This window comes from Cryptotermes secundus, unplaced genomic scaffold (assembly GCF_002891405.2).
Source record: "Cryptotermes secundus unplaced genomic scaffold, Csec_1.0 scaffold274, whole genome shotgun sequence".
Taxonomy (NCBI): Eukaryota; Metazoa; Arthropoda; class Insecta; order Blattodea; family Kalotermitidae; genus Cryptotermes; species Cryptotermes secundus.
This window is the reverse complement of record NW_019735463.1, coordinates 217054-237004: the sequence shown is the minus strand read 5'-3', so window position 1 is coordinate 237004 and position 19951 is coordinate 217054. Positions and strand designations below refer to the sequence as shown.

Here is a 19951-nt window from a genome sequence, read left to right as displayed (position 1 = left end):
TCCAAGTCACTCCCGACAGCTCCACAATTTCTTCAGTGGTCCGTCGTCGATCTTCCTTGATGATTTCACGAAGTTTTTCAACATTTTCATGTGTTCGGGCCGTGGAAGGACGACCAGAACAAGGTTTGTCATCAATTGACATTTCACCATTTTTGAAACGGGAAAACCACTCAAACACTTGAGTTTTCCCCATAGCATCATCCTTGTACGCCGTTTTTAACACTTCAAGAGTTTCTGTTCCACTTTTCCCGAGCAAAAAGCAGAATTTCACCGCCGCACGCTGTTCACGAAAATCAGCCATTGCAAAAACGACGATCACACAAAACAGTTGTCACTATAAACTCTGCCAAAACTAGTCCTTACCTTCTGAAGCAACAGTAGTCGGCTTATCGACTCAGGAATGTTAGCTCTATGCGTTCATAGCGGCAAAATGCGGTACTACAAAAGCTCTGCCCACAAAAAAATTAGTTCGGTTTCTTTTGGGTACCCCATTGTATCTCCAAAATGTCAGCAACATTACAACACTGCATAACCGGTCAAGAACTAAATGAAAATCAACAGTTAATCACTGTGAATGCCTGAAAGATTTATTATAGTTTATGTCCCTGAAGTAATGGGAACTTACATGTTCTGATTGGTGTATGTACAGCTAATAGAGAAGCAGATCAGAACTTGGATCCCTAAGGGACCACACATCTACCAATCAGACTGCTGAATGTCCCACTTTATGACCTAGATCTATGAATATTGATGCAAGGTATGTCTTCAGTCACTTCGCCTTGAAGCAGGGGAGACAGCCAGATTTTCAAAACCATCAGCCAGTCCTTCTCAGTACATCACTGTTATCACCAAAAATGAATAAAAGATTAGATACAAACACCATAAAAGCTGAATACTTATATGATGTTAGGATCTTGAATGCTAGGCAGATGATTGTGATGTAAGCTGAATAGCAGCCAGGGGGAAGCAAACTTAATACTTTATTTTAAATGTCTTCAGTATCATGGCTTGCAAGCTTTTACATAGTTAGTGCTTAACAAATGAATGTGTAAAGCATTCTACAGTGAGTAAGCTTGAATAAAATCTAAGTACAGTGTGGCTGCATTTTGTGTGAATTTGAAATAGTGTGATATAAAAAATATTAATAAAGTCTCACTTTATGTGCAAAGTTTGAAATACTATGAATCCTAAAAAAATGGCAAGAATCATGTATGTTTCTCAGAACTATGAAAAAACTTGTCTTGAATTATGCATGGCCTTCAGGAACATATCCTCACATAAAATATCACTGCACTCTACTGAAATTTCTTCTTTTTTTCTGCTTCCTCTTCCTTTTTCTTCTGTATGATAAAATTTTGGTGAGGCCAGTTCTTCAGATCCATTTTCCCCATGTGACTTGGATGTGCTTACTTAGTTTTATCTCCAGTTTTATCCCATAATAAACTCTGTATTGATTTTCCTGGATGATTTTTATTAGAAAAAGCGCTTACTTTGTATGACTATTTCAATAATTTTTTTTGTGTGGGTGGGGAGGGTGTCACAGCTCATGGTATAGTGGTTAGTATACTGTGTTCAGGAGGCCTTTAAGGTGAGTCTTCGACTGAAGGCCAAATGTCCTATTGGAGGTTTCTCCATGGTTCTGCAAGTATTTACAGGTGGAAGCTGTGGCAGTATCTTCAGATATTCAGTTCCAGTTCCATAGAAGTGGTGTTGTTTTAAAGATCAATCTTCAGACGAGGCATAACAATTGAGAGCTTGGCACTGCTGCTTTATATTCAGGGGATTCTAGTTTCTGTCCTTGTCCTGAGGTCAGATTATTATGTTCCTCAGGCACCATATAAAAATACTGGGATATTATGTCTTAAGATAGCCTGTGACTTCATTCTAATACATTCTTCCCACTTCATCATTCAGAATTGTCCTCCCATGAACATTATAAAACACATCCAATTAAGAATTTGCCATTAAATAAACTATTTTTTTTTTATTGCTAGTGGGATGAGACTAAGTCCCTTGCACTGCAGCCACTTCTCGCCTATTGCACCAGCCCCAGATGATAGGTGATGGTAATTGTGGAGCAACTGGTGGAATGAAGATTGGCAGTGGAAACTGAAGTACTCGGAGAAAACCTGCCCCAGCGCCACTATTAAATAAACTAAGAAAGAAATTTTTTGTTTCAGATGTTAGTATGAATACACTGTATGCAGAAGGAAAGGGTAAAGTGTTTCAGCAGATGATGTCTTGGTTAGGTTCAGGAGATGAAGATTTGCAGATTACTGGTGTACTTGCAATGGGAAACTTTGCTAGAACAGGTAAGTATCAAAAGTAACAGAGCACAGAAACTAAGTTGTCATTTCACAGGGGTAGCTAGATGTATGTGTCAAGAATTCTGACCTTCCAGATAAATGCTGGAATGATAAGTGGAACAGGATATGTCCACTCTTCCACATCTCTTCTGATTCACCACTCTTAGCCATCCTGCCATTTCCCATTTGGTTGTAAACATCATAACTACTAATACAGTGTTGTGAAGCAGCTGAGTCCATGGTGAAAGATCATCCTATGCAACTGGTAGTTATTTAGCTGGTCAAGATATTTGGATCCCAAAGCCTCAAACCTTCACATCCCATTTATGTAAGATCCTTATGTGACACATTCAGCAGTGACAGTATAATTTTATGCTTTTCTTATGCTTCATTGAGATGGATGATGTAGATAGTGCCCACATCTGTCCAGATGTCACAGTTGTACAAAATTTAAAAGTTTCCTGCTGAACTTCCCATCTGATATGCAACTGGCCCCAAACACATTTTTGGAAATATATGGTGGTATCTGCATTATCACTGATGAAGATATCTGGTACCAATGAATGGATAGAGTTCATGAGAAGCTGATAGTCGCTCAAATTTTCAAGACATTCCCTGCCTTCTGTGTAACCCCAGATGTTTGTTACCATGTTAACAGGATCCCACCACTGGACCCCAGTCTTAGTCAACTGAATCCATTCCGCATCTTCATGTCATGTTTCTTTAAGATCCACTTTCATATTAATCTCCCATTTACACTTTTGTCTTCCAGCAGTATATTAATATTTTAGCATAGTTGATTGAGGCACTATGCTACAAGTCCCAATGAAGTCACTGGATTTTTTCAATTGACCTAATCCTTCCAGCAACACTATGACCTTGTGGTCAGCTCAGAAACAGAAATTAGCACCAGGAATATTCTTGAGGGTAAAGGGCAGCCAGCATGTAGGGCTGCCAACCTTGCTGCCATCTGTGAGCCGATTGTCTAGAAAATGTGGGAACCTCAACATCTCACAACCCTATGGGCCTCCACGGCCTGTTACAGGGATACCTTTACTTTATTTTCACTCTACTCTGTGCCCCTACATTCTGTTGAGGTTCTTGATATACATTTTATGTGAATTTTTCATTTCATCCATGGTGTATTACAGTAATATAATTATGACTGTTATTATTATTAGATAAACACTGCATCCAGATGGTAGAAGCTGGTGTGAGCAAGAAACTGTTAGCTCTTGTTGAAAAGAATAACACACCATCAGCAGATATACGACTGCAGCATGCTCTTCTTAGTGCCCTCAGGTATGCCACCTTAACTCAATCGTCATCACCATTTCATCATTTGGCATTTGGTACACTTCCTGTTCCAGCTCAGTACCTTAGCATCCATCATCTATGAAGGTTTTCTATCTTGTGTATTGCATGACTACGAGGGGGTACCTAAAAGAAACCAAATTTATTTTTTTTTTACTTATTTATTCAAATTTTAAGCACAAACCTTCAATCCCCTTCAAAGTACTCTCCACTTAAAAAAAAGTCGCACGGGGCAAGGTCGGGTGAGTATGGGGGGTGAGGAACAGGAGTCATACCATTTTTGGTCAAGAATTATCATACAGACAGGGCTGTGTGAGCAGGGGCATTGTCATGATGGAAAAACCAGTCGCCCGACTGCCACAAATCTGGCCGCTGAGCTCCAAGTCACTCCCGACAGCTCCACAATTTCTTCAATGGTCCGTCGTCAATCTTCCTTGATGATTTCACGAATTTTTTCAACATTTTCATGTGTTCGGGCCGTGGAAGGACGACCAGAACGAGGTTTGTCATCAATTGACATTTTACCATTTTTGAAACGGGAAAACCACTCAAACACTTGAGTTTTCCCCCATAGCATCGTCCTTGTATGCCGTTTTTAACATTTCAAGAGTTTCTGTTCCACTTTTCCCGAGCAAAAAGCAGAATTTCACCGCCGCACGCTGTTCACGAAAATCAGCCATTGCAAAAACTACAATCACACAAAACAGTTGTCACTATAAACTCTGCCGAAACTAGTCCTTACCTTCTGAAGCAACGGTAGTCGTCTTATCGACTCAGGAATGTTAGCTCTATACACTCATAGCGGCAAAATGCGGTACTACAAAAGCTTTGCCCACAAAAAAATTAGTTCGGTTTCTTTTGGGTACCCCATCGTATTTCTTTGCCACGCCTGATTATCACTGGTTCAGTGCTAAGAAACACATTCGTTATCATTAGGGTGCACTTCAACGTATACAACACAAAACATTACAGTGCAGTGTTGCCTTGAGTTTACAGCCTGTAGTTTCAAGATTAAGACTGCATGAGTTAATGTTTTGACAATATGTATATGACTTTCCATAGGCCACTGTAAGACAGCATCCAGAACTGATACGTTACTGCTGTACTGCATTACACACAACTGAGCAGACACACTTCTTTTTGAAAAGGGAAGGGAATATAATATAAGAAAGAATTGCCCCCACATCATCTGTTAAGAGAAATATGTACTGTGTTTAAACCAAGATTGTACTATCAGTTATAAGAATTTCAATTCATATAATGATATCGTGGCATAGAGACCTGTTGCTAAGCAGTGACTCTGTAACAGTGGCTGTTGCTATGTAAGGCACGCAACAGTATAAAAATTATGAACACAACAATAGAAGAATGATGTTTTCTGTGTGGTCCATGCCGAGATGTTATGAAGAGGACAGTTTGAAGAAATGATCTCAGTTGTATTAGCCAGCGGGCAATGGCATGAACACAGAAGCTGAAGAATCTCCATCTTTGAGAGCTGTTACCAAGCATTGACTAGGGAAGACTATAAAAGACTGAGGCTTAGCAGGTGCTGTGGTGATTTGTGAATTGTGAAGATTGGCAGTGGTACCGTAATTGCTTGTAGTTCTGAGTTGTGTGTATAGGTGGTCAATAAATCCATTCATCAATCCAAACCCCATCTATGGTCACGTATACTGCGTGACAGTACGTGACAATCTATTGAGTAAAGGCACTTAAATTTTGTGTTGTGCCCCAAGTCCAGGAATTGCTGCGTTGGTTCTGTATATTTTGGATCACACCTGTTGGTGGTGAAGTAATTGCAACTAAAAGAATAAGATCAGACAAAATGGTTTGTTGCACTAACAAATTTGAATGAGAAATCTTTATGATAATATGTTTCTGAAGCGAGGGCAACGATCATGAAATCATTAGGAGACTTATCAGAAACGTTCCCACAAATTTTATGTGAAACTTTTTTTATGTATGTTAACATTTTCAAACATGACAGTTGTGCAGAGCTTTGAGATTATCACTGGTAAATAGTTTTGATGTGTTTTAATCAAAATTATGCACAGAAATGGTTACATAATTGTATAATTTTTAATTTTCTGTTTATACTGGGTGCACTGTATGCAGGGTAATTCATCAGTCCCTCCAGAATTTCAGAACTTGGCAGCACAACACCCAAGACAGACACAGCAAAAGGGAGCATATCACTAAGGAGAGAATCTCTCCCAAGTTTTTTTTTATTAGGCACCATAGTGTATATGCAGGTTTCACCACTAGGGGACAGTCAGGATGAAACATGACGAGGACAGGGGGTAAGAAAGCGTTCTGTGTCTTAGATTTTACCAAAACTGAGTCATTTATGATGGTGCAATGGAGGTTTCAAATGAAGTACCACACAGAACCGCCTACAGACAAAACAATTCATGTATGGTACAAGAAATTCCAGCAGAGTAGTTACCTGTGTGCTGTGAAACGAACAAGGTGGCCAGGGCCAAGGGCCAAGACCATTTTTCTTTGCATACCAAGCTGTTACCGGTATGAACTACCTGGTTATGCTGCAACTATGGCAGATGCTGCAATTACAGGAAGATAACAAGGACTTCATTTCGAACAAGATGGAGCCCCACCACACTTCCATGTTGACTCTGCAAAGAGAAATGGTCTCGGCTGATGGCCCTGGCTGGCCTCTTCATTTCACAGTGCACAGGCTACCACCCTGCTGAAATTTCTTGTACCACTCACAAATTGTTTTGTCCATAGGTGGTTCTATGTGGTACTTGGTCTGAAACATCTGTTGCATCATCGAAATTGACTCTGTTTTGGCACAGAACACTTATCCACTGTCCTCGCCATGTTTCATCTTGAATACCCCCTAGTGGTGAAACCTGTAAGTGCACCATGGTGTCTATTACCCAAAAAAACTGGGACATATTCTCTACCTATTGATATGCTGCTTCTGCTGTGTCTGTCTTGATTGTTAAACTGCCAAGTTTCAGAAGTTCTGGAGGGACTGATGATTTACTCTGTACATTGGAATACATGGAAGAAAGTAGGATGTCATAAGTTCTCTATGGAACTTCTTATGTATTCACAGGAATTTAGTGATACCAAGCCAGAATAAAGCCATAGTGTTGGAAGATGGTCTAGTGGACACCATATATCCTATGCTGGCCATCCCTACTTTCCCTGTTGTTTTCAAGTTACTGGGGACCCTGCGTATGGTTATTGATGGACAGGGTGAGTAATATGTTGTCACAGACTCTGAGACAGTGTGGTGATAAACTGAAATTCCCTTGTTTCCCTTTAGATTTATGAAGTGTATTTTACAACTGTTCATATGCTGATACTTGCAGAGAGTGCAGCTTGCAAGCTCGGGCAGAAGAAAGATCTGGTCAGCAGACTGGTAACTTGGTGTGGGACTGAGGATCACCCTGGTGTGCAAGGAGAAGCTAATCGATTGTTGGCATGGCTCATAAAAAACAGCAGGTATATCAACTGACTACCTATACAAAATTGTGAGAAACAGTTCCATGATGTAACTTGTAATTTTCATAGTTGTTCTGTAATTAAAATTGATGTTTATCTGCCATGCATTGTACTATTTTGACTTACTAAGAGCCAGCATATAGCAGCTATGGCATTGCACTTCTCTTCATTATTTTGTACAGGCTTCTGTTATGAGTTACTTATACAGGGTGCAAATAAATATACGTTACAACATTCTGTGGTAGATAGATGGGTTCAGTCTGATCATATTTTGTTAATACACATGTCCAGAAATGTTTCCATTTGGCGGTAAGAGTCACAAAATTTCTGAGGGGATGCTGGAGATGCTGAGTTTCCCTTTGCCATACCCTCTTTTTGCTGATAGAAGTATGTGACATGGAGCACAAATATAACCTGACTCAAGGTCGGCTTGAAAAATCAAAATTAGTCCATCATGCATACAAAGAAGGTCAAAATATTGTCACGTGACAAATAACTTCACACCGTCTTGGATCTAGCGAATTTATTGAACACTCGCTCTCACAATTACACCACTACTGCCATCTGCAGTATCACAATTACTTCTCCTGCTTCCATTCACTCCAGTGAATGCTAGTCTGCAACAGACTGGTTACTCTCTCGTAACTCAATACTCACTGACAAATACTCCTCTTATATAGCTTCCGCACTGACAACAGTTACATGATAGCTTTCACTGCCGCATGACACCATGTTTACAAAGGCTTTCCTGAGCAACACCGCATAGCAACCAGGGTGCTTCGGCTCGGCCCGGACAAAGACCGCTTTCCTTACTGTTGCGTAACTTGGCAACCGACCATTTATCGAGGGTCTGTCTTCATGGTAACTCGTTCCACCTCCCATTGCCCAGCAACAGTTAGGCATGTCACAATATGTTGGAATGAAGCAAATGTTTTTCAGGTCGAACCAAACACCACATACAGGATATACGAGGAATCCGCCCACATGTCTCTGATAGACCATCCAATCAGTCAACCAATCCTAGACATATCTCCCATCTGGGTTCCTCTTATCACAGCAGAAGTGCGGGGGAAAAAAAAACTACAACTCCATCCAATGTGGATTGAGTGGGAAAATTTGTGCTTTTTATGTTGGTACCATAGGGAAAATTTGTCTTGCCAGTGATGACTGTTGTTCTGATAGTTCTCTGGTGCAAGGCATCATATGTGTGGAGATTTTAATATTTTAATGTTTTGTCCTAGCTCTCACAGAAGGTTTGTGCTGTGCTTGGCTTTTATACCTTATATGGTGTTGGTACAGGTGTCCAGAGATAGGGACTAGCTCTGTTGATTGGACCAAAGTGAGTATGTTTTGCCTGAAGACAGAGACAGAATTCAGTCTCCAAAATGCTCTGTTTCTGAATAAAAACAGGACTGTGGTTTATGTTCAGAAACATAATAGTTGTATTAATGTACCATGTCACAAACTTTTATATGTTATTTGTTTTCATTGTAGTTTTCCTGGTACACCTGTGCTGAAAAGTATTTCCTTTTTTGTGTACATTGCAGGGATCAGGAAGTTTTAACAACAATTCTAGAAAGTGGAGCAGTTCCATACCTAGTAGACATGCTCACTGCAGAACATGCTGTTATGCAGAACGAGGCCCTCCTCGCACTTACTTTGCTTGCATCAATGAGACTGGCTGATGCTGAGGCAGATCTTCTTCAGGCTAAGATTGGTGACAAATTAGCCAAACTGATTAATGATTTTGGACCATCATTAGCATGTGAAATGGTACAAAATATCTTGTCATTAGTTAACAAGTTGGCAAATGCAGGTAAGATTTTTGGTTTCTTGTATCTCTTATTCATAATAGTCATCTTGAAATACACAGGGTTAACTTAATTTATGTTCATTATTCCTCAGGGTGCAGTTGGTCTCTCAGTTTTTTTTTGCAAGTGCCTGAGATCTCTTTGTGCCAGTGATTTGCATTCTCTTCTTTACTTTGGTATTCAGTGGGCTTTCATTATGTGTGGTTTGCCAATTTTGGTGGTCCTCAGGTTCCTGACTAATATTTTTGAATGTCATTCCTTCATGCCTGTGCTTACACAGTAATCAACTCCAAAATCCTGACTTCATACATGAAATTCTGAGTGTAAATATGATGTTCAGTTCATGGTAGATCCTTATTAAATGTTGTAGTTTCAGCTTATTTCAGGACCAAGTTCCAAATTCTGCCCAAGTTTAGTGACTGATAATGATATAGCATAATTAATAATTTTGTAGGGCTTAATGATAGAACCAATGAGGGGTCTGAGTTAAATGGCTGAGAGTTAGCATAAGTTATGCTTTGGTAAGCGGTGAAAAAATTATGGTCCCAGAGAACAGACATGTGTTATAGGTAGTATGGTCAGAGACCTATAGTTATTAATTCCGGTAATCCAAGGATGTTAGTGGCCCAAGGCACTAAAAATGTACATAAACAAAACTGATTCTGCACACACCACTTACGAAATATGCCCCTAATCACATTACATGACCCTGGGCTAAAAAAGTCAAGATGAGAGTTAAAATGGGTTTACTGAGACAGTGCAAGCATGTAGTGTCTGGCAGTAGTTAATTGATGCTTTTACTTAGCAGGTGGTTTGATGATTATTCTGTAACGCAAATATTTATATATATATATATATATATATATATATCCCCTCTCTTTCTTTGGGGGGTCATGCTGAACACAAAGTGACATCAACCATGGCTGATTGGTTGTCAGCAGACACTAATGGCAGTGGTCAATAAGTTAAATTATGATCAGATTATTACATTTTTGTATATTCTTTGCACAAAGTGCATAATTGGAAGGTTGCATCTCTATTTCAATTTTATCATCCATGAAACTTCTTTATTAGATTTTAATGAAATTTAATTTTAGGACTCTACAACAAAAATTGGTAACGAAATTCTGTTCTGGTTTACATGAGTCCAGTGTAAATGCTACTGTAATTTTGTTCATCTAAGTCAAATGTAAATCCTACTGTCCTTTGCATGAAACTCAAATTGATGTTCAGATAGTTTCCTCAAAACTTACCTTGGAAAGTTCCTGGACTAGGTCAAAAAAGAAATGCTGGCTTAACATAATAAAATAGTCTTGAGAATGTATATGGTGATCCCATCATATTTTCCACACTTCAAAAGCACCATGGAAGTCATTTTCCTTAATGCTGTTGAGTACCACTTGCAATTCGTTTTGGATGTCAGACACTGTTTCAAAATACCATCCCTGCAATTTCATTTTCAGTTTGGTAAACAACGAAATCAGGGGGGGCTAAGTCTGGCGGGTTGGGAGGATGGGAAAGGATAACCATGTTGTTGTTAGTCAGAAACTCTGTGGTTTTCAGAGACGTCTGTTTGGGTGCATTGTCTTGATGAAGGAGTCAGTTGTGGTTGCACCAAAGTTCCAGTCTTTTTTTGTTTCACATTTCCTCTCAAGCATCTCAAAATTTCACAGTAAAAGTCAAAGTTGACTGTAGTGTTATGAAGGACAAATTCACGGTTAACAATCCCCTTCATGTCAAAAAAACAATGAGCATGCTTTTTGTTTAACTCCAGACCTGCCGTGCCTTTTCTGCTCTTGGTGATTGTGGGCTCTTCCACTGTGATTGTTGCTGTGTTTCTCAATCATAACCGTAAATCCAACTTTCGTCACCCGTTCTGTTCCTAGAAATAAAAGTTGGGTCCACAATAGCATTCTCTCATAGCTCAAGACACATGTTTACACACAACTGCTTTTGATCATTTGGCAAGAGTTTGGAACAAACTTTGCAGCAGTGTGGTACATGTTCGAATTTTCTGTTAAGATCTCCTAGCAAACTCCATAACTGATTCCAGTAGTGTTTGCAAGCTCATGGATTGCTCGTCAGTGGTCTTGGTGGATGAGTTCTTGTATTTTTTTTTTAACATTTCCTGCTGTTTTGCTGGTGCTTGGTTTTCCTGAATGTTCATCATCTTCAACTGACACTTGACAAGCCTTGAAACATGAATGCCATTCAAAAACCGCTGTTTGGCGTAAAAGATTCACAAAGCATTTCAAGGTTTTCGGTAATGGATTTACCGAGCTTCACACAAAACTTGATGCAGATTCGTTGCTCAATTTTGCCGTCCATCGCAAATAAAATGAAACATAAAGTCTAAAAAGCACTCATATAGAAACAATGCATGTTCACAGCACAGTGTCACATGACAGACTGATACAATAGGCTTGTGGAAGTATGACCTTAGCCTCCCCTCTCATCTTCTTTCACCAAGGCAGTTAACAACAATAACAGTTTGGGAACTTTCCGATAGAACTTCATATAAGTCTGATCTTTTTGTTTTGTTGGATGTTCAGCAAAGTACTCTGTGTTATGTGTTATGCGATTAGCTTTGCAATATTAGGTTCTGTATCTGCTGTAAATGGACATACACTCAAGTGCCAAAAGTCATGGGATAGCAGTATGTAAATTTATTTTTAAGTGATGCCACCGTCCCTTGACGGCTTGCGAATGCCCAGAGCAGTATCATTTGTGAGGTGTTCTCTCGTGAGTCAGGTTGAACACCAGTCAGTCTGCTCATGGCAAGACAACATGAATTATCAGAGTTTGAACAGGGCATGATAGTGGGTGACAGGCAGATGGGACGTTCCGTTTCCAAAGTTGTGCGGTCATTCAACATTCCTCGATCCACGGTGTTACGTGTGTACCGGGAATACCTTGTGGAAGGCATTTCCACCCACCGTGAACAGCGCAGTGGCCGACCACAGGTGCTTAATGATCGTGACCAGCGGTGTCTAGCTAGAATTCTCCGTGGTGACAGACAAGCGACACTGGCTGAAATCACATCCACATTCAATACAGGAGGTACCAGATGCATATCCAGCAGGTCAGTGCAGTGTTCTTTAGCTTCCATGGGATATGGGAGCAGAAGACTGACCAGAGTGCCTCTGTTAACACCACGACACCAGACACAGCACCTCACCTGGGCTTGTGACGTCTCTAATTTGACCCTGGAGGATTGGCAACATGTGGCATGGTCCGATGAGTCACAGTACCAGTTGTTTTGCCCGGATGGTAGGGTTCGGGTGTGGCGCAGACCCCTTGAGGCCATGGACCACAGTTGTCAACAAGGCACCGTGCAGGCTGGTGGTGGTTCCATACTGGTGTGAGGTGTGTTCACATGGCATGAGTTGGGTCTGCTCATCCACCTAAACACGTCATTGACCAGTGACTGCTACGTTACACTGCTTGGTGACCATTTGCAGCCCTTCATGGACTTCATGTACCCCCAGAACGATGGGATATTCCAGCAGGACAATGCACCTTGTCATCGGGCCAAAGTTGTCCAGAATTGGTTCAAGGAGCATTCTGGAGAGTTCCGACAATTAGTGTGGCTACCACGTTCGCCCAACATGAATCCAATCGAGCATTTATGGGACGTGGTGGAGAGGTCCATTCGCACCCAAAATCCTGCACCTACAAATACCAGGGAGCTGTGGGTGGCTATCCAGACGGTATGGCTCAACATCTCTCCAGAGGTCTTCCATCCAGTTGTGGAATTGATGCCACATCGAGTTGCTGCACTTCACTGGGCTAGAGGGGGTCCTACATGATACTAGGTACCTATCCCATGACTTTTGGCACTTCATTGTATGTGCCAATGAGATATGTAAAATCACAAAAGAATGTGTTTGGGAAACACAATATGTGTGTTTTCAGTTTTTTCTGTTTACCCTTCAACTCTTGTCATTTCTGTTTTCAGGTGCTTTGCAGCATCATCTTGTTGATTGTGGTGTCAGTACAGCATTGTCTAAGCTTTCTTCGAAAGAAAATGTTACCAGCATAAGTAACCAGATAACTCGATTGACCTCTATGCTTGACTCTGGCTGAACATTCATGGAGTTGTATCTTGTTCAGTTATTTGCTTCACAATTAATTTGATTCTTTAATCCTTGTGATCTCATTATCTCAGTGTTTCAACATCCACTCATTTGAGAATAATCTTTTAATGATATAGTGCTTATGTGGGACTATTTTAAGACAATTTGCTGTTCGTCAGCTAACTTAAACTTATCGTTTTTAAACAACTTGTTTACATATTTATAAAATATGTATAATTCATGTTGTTATTAGTCATCATGAGCAAAAATTTGTACGTAATGTAGAAGCATCATATTGCTTTTTATTGCGTATGATATTCAGTTTCATATTGAAATGCTAGTTTACTGTTTTCACCAGCACATAAAAAGAGGAGACACTGTTGGAAAATACAGTAAGTTTTGAACTTGTTAAATATTGAAAAGCGGAAGGCTTTGTCTTTTGACATAAGCTGAGTCAGATCTTCTGGACTCGTACTGGAATATGTGACAGATAGAATGGTAATATGTGTTCAGAGTAGATAAATTATCCTTCAGTGTCTTTGAAGCTTCTCTTAAACAGATGAGATTTCATATCTTAAAATACATATTATGTAAAGCACAAAGCAAAAGGTTCATAAGACGTTAGAGATGAACTAAGCCATTTATATTTTTAGACAATAAGTTGGAAATGAAAAAACAATAACACAAAATACTGTTGCGTGTAGTTAACAGATATATGATGTAACTGTAATTTTATAGAAATTTGCTTATTGCCAGATCATTTTTTTATCTTGCACATTTTATTGGCCCCCTCGTTGGTCTGACAGATTACTGATGGATGGATTTTATTGGCTCCGTGGCTTTGATGCATGGGTAAGTGCTTGTGTATATATTCAAGAGAGAACAGAAAAGCAGGATATTATTTCATGTTGGTTTGAGTTTAAGCCTTTAAAGCACAGTAGTTTTGATACGTACCATCCGCTGTAACATTAAAGTACTGTGCGTCTTGCCCATATAATGTTATTGGTTTTGTAAGATTTGAAATTCTTATGGTTGTTCGTATCAAGATTGCAGTGTTCTTGAATATGGTACCATGTAATTCAGTAAGCAGGCCCCATCTTTGGAGGAACCTGCTGCCTCCATCTTAAAGGTACAAGAATGATCTCCCCTCCAAATGGTGGCAGCAAGTTCCTCTAAAACATTTGTACCTATCTTCCAGTCTACTTTGTAGCTTACTGTTGTGTTTGATTACAGTGATAATTTTTATTCACTTCTTTCAACAACAGTTTATACATCAACTTCAGGGTACAGATTGTGGCATGTAATTAATGCCACCACGAAACCATTTCACAAAAAAATGAGAAAGAAATTATAACATAATACCTATGATGGTAAAGCTTTTTTAATCTTGTAGAGAGAATGGACCCATCCGTATATAATTTATATTATATAAAGCTGCTAAATTATTTAAAACTGCAGTGTTGATGTCAGTTTGCATTAATACATCTTTTGTTATTGGATTTTTCTTTATGTTCTAAATTAATTTTTATGAGCTGGTCACTATATGCGGAATGGCAATGTAGTTTCCACTTTCAACCTTCCCACAGAGAGGGTGATAAACAGATCTCCATTCCTTATTTTGTGATCAACTTTATAGAAGAGTACTGTCTTCTGGGGTGCAGTGCCGTGTAGTCTGGTAGGTGATCACCAATATTTTAGAGGTACATGTACTGAACTACATAGTGTTATGTCCCTGAAGGCAGTACTCTTCACAGTCACTGCTATGAGAACCTCAAATCCAACAGAACTTCAGAGAAGTTCACCTAGAATATAAAGCAGCACAAACCCAGTAATAAGAGATATATCAATATGAACTCAGAGAACTTTTATTTTAATAGTCATAATAATTTAACAGTTTTGTAACATATCCATTTTATATTTGTGATGCTGTAGCTCAGGTGATTTGTAGCTGGAAGGTCGATTAACATCACGAGGTTGAGTGGACCCTGTTCCAGACCCACTGCTTCTAAGAAAAAATCTGGTAGCGCTGGGAATTGAACCCAGAACGCTGACCACTAGACCACAGAGACAGTCTTTATTTTTCCCATGCTGATTATAACTTCACAATTACTCATATTCATCCGTCACTGCCCCCCAAGTTGTCTGTAGTCATGACCAGCAGCATATTATCACATCTCAATCTTTAAATTTGGGGCTCCATTTCTAGTGTTTCATTTGGCTGGTTTCAGGTAAGGAAGTTTTTTAAGTTATTAATTTTACATTCTGGATAAGGCATGATCACACATAATGTCATATATGAATTTGCCCATCCTCTCCATGTACTTAAAATCACTGTAATTGTGTATTAAATAATAATTTCTATTTCATTTTTATGAAAAATCAGTCAGATGTTGATATTCATAACATGCTGAAACATGTAACCTGAAGTTGTGATATATATTGTGGTGTACAGACCCATTGCTAAGCAGTGACTCTGTAAACATTGGTTGTTGCTAGATAACACCCACAACATATATTCACGCAACAATAGAAAAACAGTCTTTTCTGTGTAGTTTGCACCATGACTATTGCTATGGATTGGCACGGTGAGTGCACCTCTACAACAATAGAGGGGCTGTGCTTCCTGCATGGTCCATGCTGAGGAGTTATCTTGAAGACACTTTGCTCTGCAGTTTAGTTGAAAGTTAAGTTGTGGAGTATTAAGCAGTGGGCAACAACATAACCACAAAAGCTTAAGAATCTCCACTGTCAAGATTCATTACCATGAAAGCATTGTGGAGGAATAACAATTGTTGAGAGCTGTTACCAAGTAATGACTAGTGAAAACAGAATGAGAAGACTTAGCATGGAGTGATTTGTAGTGTGGAAGTCATAGGCATTTGTAGTTACAACCTGTAAGTAATGAATACATGTATTCACCACTTGAAACCCCATCACTCTAAATCGTGACAATATGCTGATGCTGACAGAAGTGAATATATATATTAGACTACATGGAGTCATATCCCAAAGACCATAATCTTGAAGAAAATTGTAGAGGATAGGTCATTACAGAGACATGAGAAACTGTATTTATAATTAGTAAGATACTTTGGGACACCAAAGTATTTTTCAAATTACAGAATTGTTCATCATAAAGGCTACAGCTTTTTTGTCAGTCCTCTGACTTAAGAGATACAGCTGCCACATATGTTCTCATATAGGAAAGTAATGTCCTCTAGTGCAGTAATGGTTGGGGATCTGTCTACATTTTACATTTTATTCATAAAACAGTGTAGTTTCTGTTATTTTACAGCAGCTATCCAGTGGGATTCCACAATATTCAGACACCCTTTTCAATGACGTGATATTCAGTGAAAGTAATTAACATTTTCTCATACTTAATTTTCAAGTCCCACAAATAGTCTTTTCTTATTTCTATAAATTTTCACTTTACTTTCTTGAGAGGCAAAGTCACATATATATTTATGTATGGAGAACATGACCAGGTATTGTTCCCTGCTTGTTATTCATTCATGAGGTGTAGTCTTTGAATTCTTTTCAGAGTATTTTCTAATGCACTGTCCTGGAAAGACATGAAACACATTTCTTCTTCAGTTAATTGTTCAAAAAAAAGATACTGAAATGTAGTTCATACAAGTCTTCAGGGGTTGTTAAAAAATGCTCCAAGAACTGATACAAGTGGCATAGTGGGAAGGAGTGCTAGAAGTAATCTCATCAAAATTTTCACAGTGTGTTTGTAGTCCTGACAGAATGTAAATTTACAGCATGTCTACATACTTGTCTCCTGTTACTGTGCCTGCAGAACAATATGGTCCCAGTATTCTGAAGGAAGAGGTGCTACCACAGATTCTTACTCCTGATTAGTTCAATTGAGTTTCCATTGTGATATCTGGGATTTCTGTACACCATGACAAATAGTCTGTTTACATGACCATGTTAGTTTAAAACTTGCTTTTTAAGTCCAGTTTTTTAATGATTCAAATAGGGTTTCCATCCAGTTTATTTAACATGAAATCACAAAAGTGAAGTCTGCAGTCAGGATCTACTCCTAGAAACCCATGCCCCATGAACGTATTGTTTAAATATGGCTTCACGTAATATCCATTGAACTAACCATCTGGAAAGTCTCTGCTCCAGAGCGCATGTGTGAGTAAATTTCCTAGGACTTCAGATTATTGCTTGGAAAATTAATGATTTGTTTGCCTCCAACCTTGCTGTTCTGTCTCTGTCTATTCTCAGGTAATCAGACTCATTAATATGTTCTTCAAATTAGTGATGCAGACTGCACTTGACCTTACTTGTTGATGGACCTCAATCAGTATGTTCATGCCATTTGCAACAATCACTTCAAAACGACCTTTATACCACCTATTTAAAGCAAACCCCTGTTCTTGTTTCATTAAGATAATCACACATGAGAGACACAGTACAGGGCAGAAGAGAACAAAAAGGTCAAAGAAGCATCATTACACTAACTAGCATACTCTGACCAGTAGCTGGCAGGAAGCAGCTGTTAAAAGCTGTTACCATGTCCAACAGTGCAAAAGCCAACCGATAAGCTCCAATGGGTAGTGACTTTTGCACCTCGCAGTATTTATTTCCTTCGCTTTATTGAATCCCAGTTCACTTGGACCAAAGAAAAAAATGTGTTGGCAATGTATCTCAGTCTGCATGTTTCTCGTCATTAAGCATAAGTCTTGTTTTGCACAGAAGACTGCAATCCCAGTAAACTATTTATGGATTGTTTGAGATTTGTATTTCAGTATTTGTTCTGTGTTTCTTTAAATTTAGAATGATAAAGATCTTAACCTTGAAATGGAAGGTACCTGGTTCAACTTTATCGTGACAGGCTTTTTTTCTAATTTTTTGCTCTCTGAGTAACTGCTGAGTTAGTAACCAGAATTAGGCATGATTGTATCCTTAAAACTCCTTGCCTCTTCAACATTCAGGATTTTTCCCCTTCCTTTTGATCCTACCTAACACCTGTATTTGAAATAGCTTTAAATAACCAAAGAATCAGTAAACAGTAACCTAATAAAAATATGTGGCAAGATACATTTTTATCTACTATGGTTTCTTCTTTCCCCATAAAAGAACCCAAAATGCAGGTTTTGTGGTGCAAGTTCTGAAAAGTAGTTTATAAAATTGGATTACCCAATGGAGGCACATAAGTATAATGATATAGTTAGTTTTGTGGTGCTTCATATAATGATCATATTATGCTCAAACATAAAATTTATAACTTAATACTTTTTTGTTATAATTAGGTACCATATTATATCGTTGTAGTAATTTTATATTGTACGAATTTCAGACATTGCACTTTGTTTGAAAAACATTTTTTTAATATAAATTACATTGTTTTGAAATAGTTAATGGTTACTCATTAGAAGTGACCAGACTGATTTAGACTGGTGACTTTGTTATATCCACTATTTTTCATAGTTCATTCAGTGCATAAGAGAGTTTTTTTAATGTAGAATAATAGATTTTTTTATCTAGGCTTTTGTATTTATGAAAAAGTAACAATGTTTTAGTTCTGCACAAATATTGCTCTTTATATACTGTCTTATTAACTTGGTATAAGCTTTAATATTATAGGGTATAAAATTCTAACATAGGATATAAAGAAGGTATGTACTATTGGCATAAACTACAAACACTTGATGCCCAAATTTAGAGGTGAACACAATACAGTTTTCAAATTTATATAATTCTTTTATTGTTTGTATATTATGACAGAACTATCCTCTTTAAATTGAATGTAACATGATTTGCTATCAGTTCTTCTCTTCATCCATATAAGGATTCCATTCTTAAAGTATGCAGAAGGGGTGCTGACAACAAGGAATCTGTTTTAGGGACTTTAAACAGTAGTGTTAATGATGACATGTAAGAGATACTCTATCAAATAAAACTTCTGCACTCTTTTATTTATAAATCTGAAAATAGGGCAAAGGAGTGCAGGTTAATGTAGTGTGTCATTTTTAAATGGTTTGTTTTTCATTACCTAAGGTGATGGTATGTGTGCATGCTTACTGGTTAACATCAGCACTGGGTATGAAATTCCAAATACAGTAACCATAATTTGATTTCTCTATCTTAGGTATTGTCATACTACAATATAAAAATGTGTTTAACATCAGAACTCTTGCCTGTCATGAATGTGTATTGTTAATGTCTTGCAGTAAATTTATGATCCAGCAATAACATTCAATTTAGCTCAGGGTATTGGACGTGTGCATAGATGGTCATCAGGTTGATTTGTAGTTAAGTAAAACATTTACTGCTTGCAACTGAAAATATGCCATAGACCATCATCATGTCACCATCTTTTTTGGAAGATTTTATTAAGTAAGTACAGATTTTGCTTAGGTATTTTTGCCAGATATAATCTCAAAGTTATGCACCATTGATATGTTTGTATTTATTGATTGGTTAATGGTATATCATATACAATTTATAGGTATGTTCATGCTCTGTCTCCACACCAGATTCCACATTCTTATCCCCACTGATTCATTACTTATTGCCATCAGACAGAAAACAATATTTTTATTTCCTGCAACTACCATTTTATCATTTTACATTCTGCAAAGAAAAAATCCATGATAAATTTTTCATATTATCAGAGATTAGTTACTATTTATCATATAAGGTCTTTATACATGGTGCTAATATTGCTCCCGGGTCACTAGTTCACGCATCCAGAATTTTGTTATTACTGAGTGCAGGAAGGCAATATTCATGAGATTAGGGTGGCTGCCAATGGTGTAACTAAGTTTCATGAAAATCACTGAACTTTTTCAGAAGTTTTAAGGGCAGGCCAACAGATACATACATACACACACAGCATGGTAATCTCATAAGCCACTTCTTTTTCCTTCAGAAAGGGAAGTACATAAAGTAATGGGCAGATAATATCTAAGTGTCTGTCCATACATTTCAGCTTTGAAACTACTGAATT

At 38.3% G+C, this 19951-nt stretch overlaps 1 protein-coding gene across 2 annotated transcripts in view; it reads left to right on the top strand.

Annotated features, from left to right (window-relative positions):
- LOC111869304 (rap1 GTPase-GDP dissociation stimulator 1) overlaps positions 1-18914 on the top strand; it is a 34102-nt gene extending 15188 nt beyond the window's left edge. For both annotated transcript variants that reach the window (XM_023860710.2, XM_023860709.2), the window contains exons 8-13: positions 2181-2312; positions 3488-3608; positions 6703-6845; positions 6962-7094; positions 8642-8910; positions 12864-18914. In XM_023860710.2, the coding sequence (XP_023716478.1) occupies positions 2181-2312; positions 3488-3608; positions 6703-6845; positions 6962-7094; positions 8642-8910; positions 12864-12991 (926 nt within the window). In that variant the 3' untranslated portion in view covers positions 12992-18914. The remainder of the gene's footprint in view (positions 1-2180; positions 2313-3487; positions 3609-6702; positions 6846-6961; positions 7095-8641; positions 8911-12863) is intronic.
- Positions 18915-19951: the final 1037 nt, after the last annotated feature.